Source organism: Aphis gossypii, chromosome X (genome assembly GCF_020184175.1).
Source record: "Aphis gossypii isolate Hap1 chromosome X, ASM2018417v2, whole genome shotgun sequence".
Taxonomy (NCBI): Eukaryota; Metazoa; Arthropoda; class Insecta; order Hemiptera; family Aphididae; genus Aphis; species Aphis gossypii.
In genome coordinates this window covers 38921179-38937126 of record NC_065533.1, presented here as the reverse complement: position 1 = coordinate 38937126, position 15948 = coordinate 38921179, and the positions used below count along the sequence as shown (strand labels likewise).

General features: G+C 23.8%; 1 protein-coding gene across 10 annotated transcripts in view; it reads right to left on the bottom strand.

The window, feature by feature from the left end:
• The window catches only part of LOC114129466 (MAP kinase-activating death domain protein), a 36762-nt gene extending 25714 nt beyond the window's left edge, over positions 1 to 11048 (bottom strand). For 6 of the 10 annotated variants that reach the window (XR_003592840.2, XM_050208111.1, XM_027994210.2 and 3 more), the window contains exons 1-4: positions 10874 to 11047; positions 2193 to 2822; positions 1055 to 1223; positions 830 to 971 (exon numbers count right to left, since the gene is read on the bottom strand). Coding sequence is in view for 6 of the 10 variants with exons in the window: in XM_050208111.1 (XP_050064068.1) it covers positions 830 to 971; positions 1055 to 1223; positions 2193 to 2372 (491 nt within the window). In the remaining 4 variants the exon portion in view is untranslated. Of the gene's footprint in view, positions 1 to 829; positions 972 to 1054; positions 1224 to 2192; positions 2823 to 9530; positions 9723 to 10873 lie in introns of those variants that run through there. The other 4 variants (XR_007606400.1, XR_003592838.2, XR_007606401.1 and 1 more) reach the window with 2 other exon arrangements.
• Between the last annotated feature and the right edge of the window lie 4900 nt (positions 11049 to 15948).

Genomic DNA, 15948 nt, shown 5'->3' with positions numbered 1-15948 from the left:
AAATCAGTTTGAAATTCGGTGTTATTTTTGAGACATCCTATGACTTATATGGTTCGAATATGTTCGAATATACATTTACTATCCCAATTTAAATTTACTTATCATCATGTTTTTATTAATTTCTTTGATTTATTTATCATTTAAGTAAATATGTATAAATAATAATAATTGACACAGCTCATTTTCTAATTGAAAAGTTGCAAAATTTAAAAAGGGGACTGTTGGTATCTATCAAAGTTCTTATCGTCGATATACTTCGATTTAACTCTTATAATAAAAAAATTATTACGAAAGATAGTTTGTTTTGATGTAATTAAAATGTATATAATTTGAAAGTCGTTCAGTTTTTTTAAGTTAATAAATAATTAAAAATTAGTGCAAAAATGGCAAACAGAATACAATTATTGTAGTATTTCAATATTCAAATGACACTTGAGTGTTATAACTCATACGTTCTACATAACAACAGTAAATTTTTACTAAATATCTTAACCTTTCGTAGTATCTATTGTAAAATAATAAATCAAATACATCAAATACAACAATCAAAATTATTTTTGTGAACTTTTAAATCCAATTATTTATTTAAAAAATCTTGATATTTTATAAATTGATTTATTTAAACATTTTAATACTATAAAGGGTATGTTGGGTATGATATCTATAATTTTTTTTTGATGTTTATATTTTATTATATTTAATAATATAAAAATAGTTAAAAATAGATTTTATTATCAACATTTTTTTTCTACTGGAGGGCTCAAAATTAGTTCTGTATTTTTATTTTCAAAATTTAAGTTACATTTATTAAGTTAGTTTGAAACATTACCATCTTAAAAATACTGAAGAATGATTGTTTTGTGGTTTCTGTACGCATTGTTCATCTTTTATGTTTATATTTTTTGAAGTATTTGTAAAACATTGACCGACGCGTCTATAAAAATTTACACACACGCCATATCTAGTTCGAGCTATTGGAAAAAAAAATATTTATTAAACAAAACTTTCAATAAAATTAAAATGATTAGATTTATTAAAGTGAATTTACACTAACTTGTATCTTTATCTGTTAGTGTAAATACAAATGATGTAACTTTGTTCGATTCAGATCGGCTATGCTTGAAGGAAACACATCCTTCTGGTTGACAAAAATATGACATAGTTTCTGGTAGTATAAAATCTTTATGATCTTCTGCTGGATACCTTCGGAGTAATTCTGGATTCTAAATTTGTCAAAACCATAAAGTCAATATAATTTTAAAAATTTTTAGCAGGTTATTGTAGGTATGATAATTTGCAATTAAAAAATTAGAGGACGCCACACCCGCATGTGTTGCTCCGTCTTCCATACACACAACATGGCAAATTTTCATTCAGCAGAATCAATTTTATGCTGTTAGCTTTAGTAATGTAGTACATTTACTTATTATTTAATTTAAAGATAATAATATTATCTAAGACATCTCATAGGCATGATATTTTAATTTTTAAATGAGTTATAGTTATGTAAAATATGTAAACTTTAAAATGCTCGTAACTCACTTCAAAATTAAAATATCAATAAATGCCTATGAGATGTCCTAGATAATATTATTATCTTTAAGTTTGGTAATAGAAAAATTTACTCTATTATTAAAGCTAACCGCATAAAATTGACTTCGCTGAACGAAAATTTGCCATGTTGTATGTATGGAAGACGGAGACAACACGCGCGGGTGTGGCGTCCTCTTAAGTAAATAAAATTGTAATAGTTAGATAATAAAAACAATAAAAATAGCTAGTAAAACTTATATTTTACATATAAATGGAAATAAATCTGTATTTGGATTTTGGATTCTCCACAATATTATTTTCAATTAAATAACTTAAAAATAAACCAATCTATTAGTTTTAAATGTTAACTTGTCTATAAATTAAACATTTTTTTTTCTTAGAAATTGATTCATTTAACCCTAAGATCAAAATAAAATTAAGAAAATCTATTTGTTTTTTAAGCTTGCATCAAAATCTTATTAATTGAATTATTATTAAAGTGTCACATTTATTATTTTAAACAAATATTATACACCCGATATGGTAGGCAGTATCTATATAGTATAATATAGGTCATATAATTTTTGCATGTCACGGAATAAATTTCTTTGAATGATTAATATTAATGAAAAATAAGATGTATACATTGTTGTAGATACCTGAATATAAAAGTTGTCATCATTACTGGATACCGTTGAACTGATTCCGCTGTATTCGTCATTATTGGTTCCATTGTTTTGTAACTCGTATAAAGAACTTCTTTTTGAAGAATTGGGATGAGCTCCGACAATAGCTAAATAGTCGATCAGCCGAGGACAAAAGAATTGGCTCTCGCTCATAGCACGTAAGTGTATTTTTTTTTTTTAAATTAAAAGGTTTTTTGGATAACTAAATGTACTGTCTAAGCAGCTTATATGTAACAAAAATATAGGAGATATATCACAGTTTGGAGTGTTTGTTTTTTACGTATTTATATACATATAGTAAGTATTGCTCAAGTTTAAAGTTTAACAAAAAAGAACACTATGAAAAATACAACATGTAGTAATACAGTCGTGAGATCACCGGATAGCCCTGCCACCGAAGTGTTTGTATCATAATAAACAATTTATTATGATTTTAATATCAATGATGACTTTTATTATGTTACATCGTTGAAGACATTTTTTTTATAAATCTTTGCAGCTGCAACTAAACAGTAATTCTGATTGTTTTGGAAAACATCTTGACATTTTTCGTCTGTCATAATCAAGCATTACAGCTGTTAAAAGTTGCATAAATTGTTGAATCTGTAAAAATATTATTTAAAACAAAAAAATATTAATATAATAATAATAATAATAACAACACGATTTCAGACTTTTTCTACTGTACGAAAGCTTAAAATAATTATTAATGTATTTTAATACATCTGCATATTTAAACTCGTCAATAACAGATTATTACCGTCCAATAGTATTTTTGTTAGGTATATATATTTTCGAAAAATAAGTTAAGAAATAAATAATCATCTATGTGCGTCAAAATTTCATGAAATATCTTAATAAAAAAAAAAATGCAAATATTGTAAATATGCGATACGAAAGTCTTAAATATGCTCTCAAATATACCCATAAAAAAGTTAATATATGCATTTATTTCATTGACATTTTTCAAATATGCATTTATTAACAATAAAATATTCAGAACATCTATAATGCGTTTCACATAAAAAAAAATTACATAAACACTTGTATTACCTATTTTTAAATTATAATATTAAACTGTATATTGTATTTAGTTTAACACAATTGTTTTTGCTTAACATTTTTGAGAAATATAAGAATTGAATAAATTAGACCCTTTAATCTATACATGTATTAATCCATGACCATCTTTATTAGATAAGTTAAATAATTCCATTAATAAACTTAACTAAAAACCTATGCTTTTGATAATAATGACACAATTGAAATAATAGGCATATATTTTTGAGTTTGATATTTAATTTTAAAATTATATTTGAATATTTTGTAAATCATAATTATAATTTATGAGTTTATGACACAACTAACATAATATAGAGTGGAGGCTTTTTCGTTGAACGACAAAGATATTTTCAATGTTTGTAATTTCCTGAAGAGATAATAAATCAATTTTGATAGTAGGTATTAAGTTTATGAGCTACGAAAAAGATGATAAAATCAATATAATAATTAGTAAATTAATGAAAACAAATAAGTAATTGTTTTCAATCATATCCAGTAATATATATTTCAATAATTGTAGTTTGAGTGCTTGACGTAATTTTATTAATTTCAATTATAGTACTATATTGTATTAAATGCATATGCTAGCTAATTAATTTTTTTTACAAATAATTAAAATTGTTGAATATTTTTAACACTTATACTTGGATTATAATAAATTTCACTTCTGCTACAACACTAATGTGTAGGTATATTATAATGTCAGTAAACAATATAGATATTAACTAAGTAAACTCATAATTTCACTCTTTAGTGATCTACAGCTATCGTTAACTCAATATCTAAATATTATCAATTTAAAATGTTAAACAAATTTATGTACCTATAATACTATGGTTATTACTCGTATACACATTAGTGCAGGGATACCAACCCATATTAAATAATTGAAAAGTCCAATAAATGTTATAACAAATCATTTTCGATTTTAAAGTATGCATCTGCTTAATAGATGAATATAGTTAATAAAATAAATAAAAAAAATTAAATTTATGTAGTAGGTATGTATACAATATATTAGCCTATTTTAAATATTATAATACTCTTCTTAGATGATATAATTAAGTAAAAAATCCAACAAAAAAAAAAGTTTAATTATCATTTTTATTTTAATGAATATGGTAAATTTAAAATAGGTACCTATCAGTTTTAACTCAACCAATACATATATATATATATTGTATGTTTTTATAATAGGTAAAACCAAAAAAAAAAAAATTTATATGTTAAAAACAAGCAATCTAAAATAGAGTCTATTATATTATGTTGTTATGCTAAAGTAATAAAACGATTTATAATGTAAGTGTATCTATAAAAGTATTTATACTAATAGAGAAAAGTAATTTTTTAGACATATAAATTATACTTAGCGATACAGCTTTTTTTATAATTAATTAATAGTTAGTGTAGTAAAAAGTACTTTCACAAAATATTTAAGTACCTCTTGTTTATTAAAAGTATTGAATTTACATCATAAAATATACACTAAATAAACTTTCAAATTTTAATGTATGCTGAAATGTAGGTTCCTAAGTTAGCATGTCATAGCTATTTTAAACTATTGTTTTTTCATAGCTTTGCATTTTGATTTTGATTCGTGGGTCTTCTTTTTTTAAGCTCACTATTTGTTTTAAGATAACCTTGTTTGCTTTTATTTCAATTGGTTATCTTTCAATGTTTTAAAAATAGATTATTTTATTACAACAATAATAACTAATAAGTTACTTGCAAATATTTGTATAGTGGGTTATAGCTTTATTTTTATAAAATGTTTGCTTGACTAATCAATATGAAATGAAAGTGTAGGTAGATATGTACCTACTTACTATGTAAATAAAACTCGTTTCCGATGATATTTTTAATAAATTATTTATTCATTATATTATAATATTCTTTTTAAACAGCACGTTCGGTAGAAAAAAAAACAAGTTAAATAAATATAATAAAGGTTAGGTTATTTTTAGGTTTAATACCAAAAGGGATTGTCTTTAAAATCTAATAAATAATACAGTTAATATAAATTGTAATTAAAACACAATGTACGGTACCCGTTTAATTCGTAATAAAAACTAAAGCTTCAATGTAGGTATATCATTTAATATACAAGACTGTTTCGCGATTGATCCGTACACATAGGTAGGTAGGTAGGTACTATTAAACTATAATTTATAAACGAGTTCGTATAATATAATATATGGTATACGGTAATAATATTATGTTATATTTGACGCCTGTCACGGTGTCGCCTTTCTACCCACGAGACAAGGCTCGGGATTAGATGTACATTGTATACGCGTTTATTATAGACACATCTAATTTTATCCACAATACACTGTTTGTATTTTAAATACGATTTTAATCCATTAACCTGACTACATTAGTTTTTCAGATTATGAATTTAAATAAAATAAATAGTTATTATTGGTTTTACTAGTTAGACATATCTACAAAAATCTATTTACCTATTTTTTTTTTTTTTTTAATTGATTAATGTTCAATTATCTGTGGTTTTCTTATATACTTTTAGATAAGAATTTTTTTTTACTTCATATTAATATTCTATGCATTTTGAGAAATTCCCACCTAAAATATAGGCATACCAGTGTTCCAACTGTCAATAAGAAATATATTTAACACAACTTTTTTTATTATAATTATATTTTTTATTTCAAAATAAATTGGAAGTAGATAATTTTTCTAAAAAATATTTATTTGTTAACATCAAATATTGACTAAATATAGTAAAGTAATATATAACATAATAATATTGTTTTGTTCGATTGGGGTAGGTGGAAGTAGTTGCAAATAAATGTAAACCCAGTAAATAAATGGGTATGGTACAAAATAACTTTTACTGAAAAAAAATATATTAAATAAGCTAAGGAACGAAACCTAGACTATATTATTATGTTAACGTATATTGTTTGAAAAGTAAAAATTACTTTTTTTTGTCTACGTCCAGACGGCGATGGCGCTCAGCAAAAATGTTACAAGAAACGGTCTTATAAGAAAATAAATTGGAAATTCTAATATTCTTTATATCGAGTTAAACACAATTCTATATAGAGATCATAGTTACATATTTGAATATTTCTACTGTTTAGTACTCTAGTGACTGGCAAGGGCATAAAATACTCTGTTCTTGTAAACCATAAAAATAAATAATAACGATAATACATCGTTTTACAATTTTTCGTAAAGATAATAGTATAATATTTGTACTAGAGAATATAAAAAAATAATTAACTTTATGTCTCCAATGGTATCGTTAATCATTATTTAAATTATCTGTATTTTAAAAAAATTTGATTAACTACTACCTATTCACTTTCCCAATATTATTATGCTATTATATTATACCAATAATGTATATTTTTCCATGCACTTAACATATAATATTTCTTGATAAACTAATAGGGACATATATTATAAAACAAAGTTTTTATATATTTCAAAATTTATTTGAAGGCAAAATATTATTTTCTGGAAAAATTCTAAACACAAACACAAATTAATTTTCTCTACTGTGGTACAGAAAAGTATAATACCATTAACCAAGTTATATTAAAGATTCTTGATAAATTTTTAAACATAATAATCGCGTGTTGGTCTTGCAATTTATATCAAACATTATTAATTATTATGAGTTATTTTATCGTAAGCTTCATGCATTATTTACAGTCACGAAATTTAACGATACAAGTATATAAGTGATATTAATAATTGCAAGTTCTTTAAAATATTAATTTTTTTATTTAGTTTTTATACTTTTAATTTTTATTATTAATTATTCTCAAAGCCCACAATACAGTAATTTTAAAGTTTTTTTTTTCAAAATTTTATTTGTGTACATACTCCTTAAAACCATTGAATCTTATTCAGGTTTTTAGCTTGTAAATAAATGAGGTCTGACATCTAGACACACATGATGTGATTCATACAAAATAATATTATTCATAACAAATAATAGATGAAATAAAAAATGTACCTAATTAGACTTGAATTTTACAAAATATTGAAAAAGGTGCATTTTATATTAATACAAGTATAATAAATTAAAATTTTACTGCAGAACATTTTTATTACTATTTTAGCTTTATTATAAACTTATTATAAATTACAAGTAATATTTACCTGTACAATATACAAAACAATGTTTGTTAGTATGAATAAATTTAAAATTAGCTTTATAGATATGTTTTGCAATAAGGAAGGAATAAAGAGCAGAAAAAAGACAACTGCATACATCGTGAGAAAAAAGCTTAAGAAAATTAAAAATAAATTTATAATTAACATTTAGGCGGTAAACCAAATGAATGAAGTTGTTATTATTATGTTTTTCAATTGTTTTTTATCACTATAATGTTATCGCTATCAATTATTTTACACTGATTAATATCAAAAAACAAGGAAAATTCCAATAATTCCAATAATTATTAAATACACTATACCTATAACATCAATGAAGACAAATAATAATGTAATTAATATTTTTATAAACATATCGCATAAAAAACTATTTGCGAAACTGAAAATACAATAGTTGGAACTCTATTTCAACATTAAATAAATACTTAAATATATTTTTTAAATCAATAATGGGTTCTAATTGAATAAACAAAATAAAAATAAAAATAATAATCTCTGTATAGCATAATCCAGAAAAAATATAAATGATTAAAATTAAAATTTTATCATAGATATTTATACTACCTTTGCCTAATTTATTATCATCAATAAAAAAATAATATTATTATGAATGTGGACTGCATATTAAATATGATAATGTATTCATGTTAGATATCAAAAAATAATTATCATTAAGCATTGAAGTAATAGTTACATTTTTACAAAAATACTAACACTTTTATTTTACTCATGTTCTATACTTCATAGTTCATAGTTCAAATAATTAATATAATATGTAAGTCGACTAATAAAAAAACATCATTTTTGTTCTGTTGTACACTCATACAAAAAATAGTATATGTGTTTAGGTATATATAAGCACTAACTTATTGTCTAACATAAAATAGTTTAATATTTAATTGAATTACACAAAATTAGAAATTAAACTTCTTAATGCGATTTAAATATATATTAATACATATATATATATATAAGCATACTAACAATCCTAACCTGTAAGCACTTTTTTTTATAAGCTTGTAATTTTTGAAAAATCTGCTGCAATACGCAATGTGCATGTTCTTAAAAATGGTAAATACTCATACTTATATTTATTTGAGTTGATCTATAAAATACGATTCATTGAGTGTTCAAAAATGAATTCGATTAATAAATTATAAATATTGACCACATACTTAATTTAATAAATTTATGCCTACTTATTAGTTATCTATTTATCGTTTTTATAAATAAAAATACATTTAAAAAAAAAACACTAGTTACATTTTTAGTCATAGAAATTTGAGCATGTACTTACATACTTTGCAGTATACTAATATGCGGGTACTAATAAAAAGTTGTTTTTTACAACGATTGTATCCATTGTAAAAATTAATATAATTTGACACGGTTTATAGGTAATTAATATTTATATACCTATATTTATACTTATATATTTAAATGTCTCCGATAGAGGTAAAATGTTATTGAACTTGTGTTATAATAAATATAAACTGAGATTGATATAACTAGCAGTTTTCAAAAATATATACCTAATTAGTTATATGTTTTATACATAATTTATAACTAATAATTTTTATTTTGACTGTAAGTATTAGAGAAAAAAGTTTTTATTAACTGTCAATCAAATACTTGAACAAAATTGTAAAATAATTAAATAACAATAAATTATAGTCATGAATGCAAGACTCCTATTATTTATGTATGATAAGAACGTAATTAAAAAACGGTGTTAAAAGGATTAAAAGGATCACTCTTTCTAACGATTTATATAAATATAATGTATCCATATTCCATAAGTATTTCTATACATCAAACGATAATGATAAATAGATATATTATTTTTATTTGAATTCGAGTAAATAATATTTAATAGTTTTTAATAAAAAAAGTTTTATATTTTTATTTTATATCATATTGATATTGGTGAACTGTAAAAGTAAACTGTATAGGAAACAATGTATATTTGTGCAACTATATTTCTTTATCTACCGAAATTATGTGTATAAATCTTAATGAATATTTATTTAACTGTTCGATTCAATACACATTTTTTTATATTGAGAATCGTTTCTTTTTATTAATATTAATTTCACTTACCTACTTAAAAACTTACACCGAAAGTGGTTTACGTGCGAATGTCACATTATTAAAGTGTCGGAAGACGAAAACACTTTGTTACCGGTGTTCAATCAATTGAATTGATTTTTTTTTTTTTATTAAACCAACAAACATAACTAAAACACCCCGATTATTAGATTCACTGTTTTTTTTCCATAACGCGTGAGGCGTTCAGTCATACTAACAAATCCAAACACACATCAAACGATATGTTACTAGCGTATATCGTAGTTTAAACCTTGAAAACACGTAGGTGTAGGAACCGACGGCCTGTGGTGAGCCGATAAAACAAACAGTAGTGAAACTAGGGCACACCGTATTATTTAAATTGTGACAAGTTTGGTAGGCACCTAACTATGTTATGATTAGTATGCAAAAAAAAATGGTTGGTAACAGTTGGTAAAGAGGTATATATTTCCTATATAATAATTATTAAAACATATTGCCAGTATATAATGTGTGATATACGAGGTGAATTATTTTATCACTAAGCAGGTATATTTTCATCGGTAAGTGTGTATGTTTTTGAAAATATGTATTTTAAATAATTTAAAGTCAGTAGGCACAGCATAATATTTTCAAAAGTAAAATTATGGTTAATAATTTTTAATACTTTTTATTGCCGCCGTAATTACACAGATGTATCTAATTAACTAGGTACCTTCTAATGATTCAAAATTCAATTTTATGAATTAAAACCATTAGAAAAATTTAACCATAATCGTTAATTTGTAGTATAACATTACATTTTAAATTGTTTGTATAAGTTAAGTGTAGAAGTGCAAAAATATTTAGGAATTTAGTGTGCGAGCCTACCCTTGTGTCGCTCCACATCACGATTGCTCTTCAAATTCTATTACTTTTACAGTTCTAAATAGTAAATATTATATATCAAAACATCGTTTTCAAACACGCACACATTTACTGATAAAAATATTATACATAATATTATGTACGTAGTGTATACATACACTCTTATATTGTATATTGCATGCACGTTAAGCTTAAATAAATAAATAGTATTATATACAGGTACGTAAAACAATATAATATTATATTATAATAAGTAAATAGTATAGTTACTATTATATAAATTACCTATTTAAATATAAATCAAGTACCTATAAAACATGACGTATAATATTATAATAATATACATTATATTATTATACACGTTCAACTTCAGCTAACCGATTTATATTTTTACCCGTTAAGCATTTTATTTTATTTCATATTTTATTTTCTAGGCGTTCAAAAAAAAAAAAACGTAATAAATGATCGACTGCAGTGAATGTTTTTTATCTTTTAGTTTATAATCTTACCTTGTGTTTTGTAGATTCGTTGTAACGTATACATAGATAATATAATGTTTTCAGTCTTTTTGGTAAAATCAAAACAAAATTACGATAAAATTTGCGTTAAAAAAAAAAAAAAATTAATTTCAGTATTTCTTCTATTCCTAAATGACGGAGACCGACAACACAATATTGTAAGCGTATATTATTACGGCCAAGATAAGTTCACGGCGGGTCGGTCGGATGCCGCCGAACTTGCGCAATCGCAGTCGGCTCTCGAGAAAATCAATATTAGCCGCCTCAACCTTATTGTGTGACCCACACGTATATAGTTATAATGAAATATTTCTACGAAATAATATGATTCCGGGCCTGGCAGGCTGCACGACGATGATAAAAGTTTCGTAAACGAGACGGGTACCAGCTTGCGGTTTTCGTTCGCTGTAACCTGCATTTTTTTTTTAAATTTTCTCAAAAACCAATGGGAAAATGCGACAAAGACACTAAAAAAAACCAACTCGACTTGTAACTATATAAAATATACATATTATTTATTTATACGCGGAGGTGTTGTTTAAAGCTTCCGTGATTTTTTTGCTACCACAATGTGAAATTATTCAACGAAAAATAAAAAAATGCGTAATTGAATAACCGTAATATAGCTCATACGCGAGAAATTGATTAGAACCTAATACCTATGTATACAAATGCTGTGCAAAATAATAAATTGGATTACGTTTGACACATTTATAGCGCCACTATTAAAATACGATGTACAACACATTTTTATCAATTTAAACTTTATTGTAGTTAAATTAAATATTTGATATATGTATTATGTACAGAACAATACTGGAAAAATAAACTGATTATATACTAGTTATATACATAATATTATTTATAGTTATTTGTTTAATATATATCAGAAAAGTATTAATTACTGCAAAATGTGAATAATGCGTAGGTAGGTTACACTAGCATTATCTCTCGGCCAAATAGTGTACAAACTCTGAGATCTAAATTAAGATGTCTACGAAACAATACTTAATCGAATATTTTTGAAGTTAATCGGTGAAAAGTATATTACAAGTTAAAAAAATAACTTTACTTAAAATTAATTGTAAAATGTATGACCAATAGATTTTTTTTATTTATAGTGATTTAATGTTATTCGTCAATCAAATTAGGTACATTATAATATTATTATAAGTACCTCAACGTTTGGTACTTAATACTTATTGAATATTTTCGTGAGTTACAATATTTATGTCGATATAAATTTGATTTACTTATGTACGTTTCTGCTGTAAAGTAGAAGATAGTTACTAGGTTGATTAAGAGATTGCGTGCCATAATATACATAGACATCGACTTGATTCTTATAGCTTAATGTTTTATGATTTTATGTATAATTTAATTTTGTTTTAATGTACCAACGTAATTTGATGTATTTAGTATTGTTAATGTTTTTGTATTTTAATTAGCAATAATAAGAGTATTAAAAAAAAAACGAAAACAAAGTAAGTATATTTTTAATGTCATCGTGTTCACGTTTTTTATGAATAAAATTTATACAATACCAAATACCTATATTTAATATTGGAGTGGATATCCAAATTTGATAAAAAATGTCAATCGACATTTAAACATCAGTTATCGAATAAGTTAGTACCTATTATTTTTAGTAACTACAATACGCAGTTGAAGGTTTATATAAAATATACGTTTACAACACCAATTTGATGTCAGGAAATACCATACTTGGAAGTTGGAATGTTTATTTAAAATATTAAATCTTATTTTTTGTATTTATATTTTATATTATATCGGAATTTTGTGTTTCTATTGTCTTTATAGTGATTTGTATATATATATACTTTTTGTGGTGGTCATTAACTTTTAGAACAGTAATAATACTTCACTCTAAAATTCTAAGAATAGTATCTACTAATGAATTAAATCTAGTCGATACTAGAGAGATTAAAAGTAAAAAAAGTCGAGGAACTCACTCTGCTGTTAAGTGTCGATTATTTATTGTTAATAAAATTATTAAGTTTGTGTAGCTAATGTATTAGTTTTGAGTTCATTGATAAACCATTGAATATACGGAAAACGATTCTGAATGGAGACGGTCTGCCATTCCACATATACTTCTATTGTTGTTATATATTTACAATATTTTACACATTGTGCTACCTAGCAATAAGCAACTTAAGATTCTGAGCGGAGGGATGAATTTCTATTGACTTTAAAATGATGTGTTTTTTTGTTCTTTTTATCATTGTTTGTTACAAGTTTCTGATAACAAAAATATAAATAAGATAAATAGAAACTTGAATCTAGTTTGCACAAGAGAGGTAAGAATTAAAACTTCAATTCACAGTATTTTTCAAAATAAACGAATAAAAAATAAGAAAAAACGAAATTTTTAAGCAAATCTTATTTTTAATGAAATCAAATTTTTTTTTTTTTTTTTGGTAACCAAAAAATATTACCTCAGAATCGTTTTTAAATAAATACATTTTAAAAAATGTCTGTAAATATTAAATATCTCAAAAACAGTCAAAATATTAAAAAAAAAATTATGCTGAGTATTAATATAAATATTTGGTGAAAATTTCAATTGTTTCTGAATGTTTGTTATTCGATTACTATAAAAGTCATAATCGCTTTTGTTGAATATTGGTTGTACGTAAAAATTTTCGTTTAGTGAAAATATTTTTCACTAATCAACAATAATTGTAAAAAGGTACACAAGTGGATACCACATTAGGTATCTAGTGGGTTACTGTTGTGTATATTTACAATTACATATTTATACATGAATTTAATTATGTATTATTGCATACAAAAAAGATTCTAAGCGGAGACGATTATCATCCTGTATAGTGAGATCTAATATTATACTTATTTAGTGAAATATATTTCATGAAATGTTTTTTTGATATAGCTATTAAAGTAATTTATTTTACTTTTAGTATTTCGATAGGTTGATATATTTTTTTCCGAAAATATTGCACTTATTATATTGTTATAATATTTAATTATTATAATAGTTTATATATTTAATATTTAAATCGTATTATATTAACTTACATACCCGATTCAAAACTTAATATTATATTTTTATAAATGACTATCGTAAAACAGTGAAAATAGATTTATAGTATAAATAGATAATAATATATTAGAAGAAATCTAAAATATCATTGCATATAATAAAATTCATAATAATATAATATGTTAAAATTCGTAGCGACGAATAATGTTTTTAAATTATAACAAACGTACATCTATTATTCATTATAATCATCAGGTAATAATATAAATAATAATTGATTAATATAATAAAAAATATACTATACATAGATTTTAATCGAATAATATAATTGTGTTTTTCTTTGTGATATTGATTCAGTTCATAAGTTAAGATGTGACTGCGTGTATATTATGTTTCTTAATAACATTTACTAATCGCATTACCTACTCCTATAATGAAGGGTGTTTATAACGTTATATATAAATTAATAAATAAGTAAATCTGATGTACAATTATTTACTTATTACTTATAATTCACGAATATTTCAAAATAAAAGCAGCGAGTGTGAAGTAAGATTATTAAGTTAAATAATTAATACTTAGGAGAGAAATTTAAAATAATTGCTGATTTAAATATTTAATTTAAGTAACCCGTACATTTTGTGTAATTGATAACGTGGCGAATATAAAGTTAGGTAATCCATATATTTACACGAAAAAATATGAATAGAGGACCAGAACAATGATTATTAATATGTTGTTAAACATCTGACATGGTTAATAGGTATTTCATTAATATTATTCTTCCCTATTTTGTCTAAAAAATATCTAAACTTCATAGTATCTATAGGTACATAAAAATAAATAGAATTAATAGTCAAAATTAGGTAATAGGTATTAAGTATTAACTTAAAATTAGGTATTTCCTCTTTTTGTAATTATTTTAATATTAAAAAGCGTCAGTAGCTGTGCGTTTGTTTTTTTAGATTGTGAGTAGAGACCCAGTTTGTTAATACTCGACTAAATTGGTTTTGTTTTTTTTTTTTTTGATGAAATTGAAAAATAAATATTCATAGATAGATACTTGAAGTTTTCATAAAATATTTGTGTCAGAATTATCTACACATAGTATACATTTTCTGAATGTTTTTGAGCTATTAATTATGGACAACAATTTGAATTTTTTTAGAATTTTTTTAAAAATATCAATAAGAATTTTTATCTAAGGCAAACAGCTTCGAAATTTCATGTAGGTTTTTTCATAAGATTTTCATCTACTATTTAAAATTGTCAAAACATAAACACACTATTTTATTCTACGCATTTAAAATTAGTGATGTATTAACTAGTATCGACTCAAAAGATAATAAAAATAACCCGAGCATAATAATGCGTACCAATATTGAATATGGTATAAATATATACTATTTTAATAGTTAAATATTAATAAGAAATAGTATAATGCAATATTTTCGGACTTGATTTCCGATTTCATTTTAAAATAAATTACCGAAATACTAACAGTAAAATAAATAGCAATATCAAAATATACATTATTAAATGTACTTAGTGATATAGACTTAGTCTGACTGACCGTCACTACTAAGAATCGTTTTTCGTTTGCTGTGATATAATATATCACATATATCAGGGGTGGTTAAAATTTTTTTAGTCACGATCTACTAAAATATATTTCACCTTTGAGGATCGACTTCTATAGAAATTTATTTTTATTTTTGAATAACTATAATTATTAAGAAACATAATATAGGGCCCGTGGGCCTAAAAATAAATTCTAACATGATCGACTTGGAAATATTGTCTGCGATCGACTGTTTGGCCGCCTCTGATATATATTATATCATTAAATTTAAATTCAACACATCCATAACAGTTTCAATTTTACATCTACTATACAGCAAAGCGGTACCCATTTGCCAACTTTTTTTTTTATTTATTGTTTTTTTAACCAGGATTTTATATCTATTGGATATTTTCATCATTGATAATATAACTTGGATATTTCGGTATAGGATATTTTTACGTAGATTCAGTGAGTGAA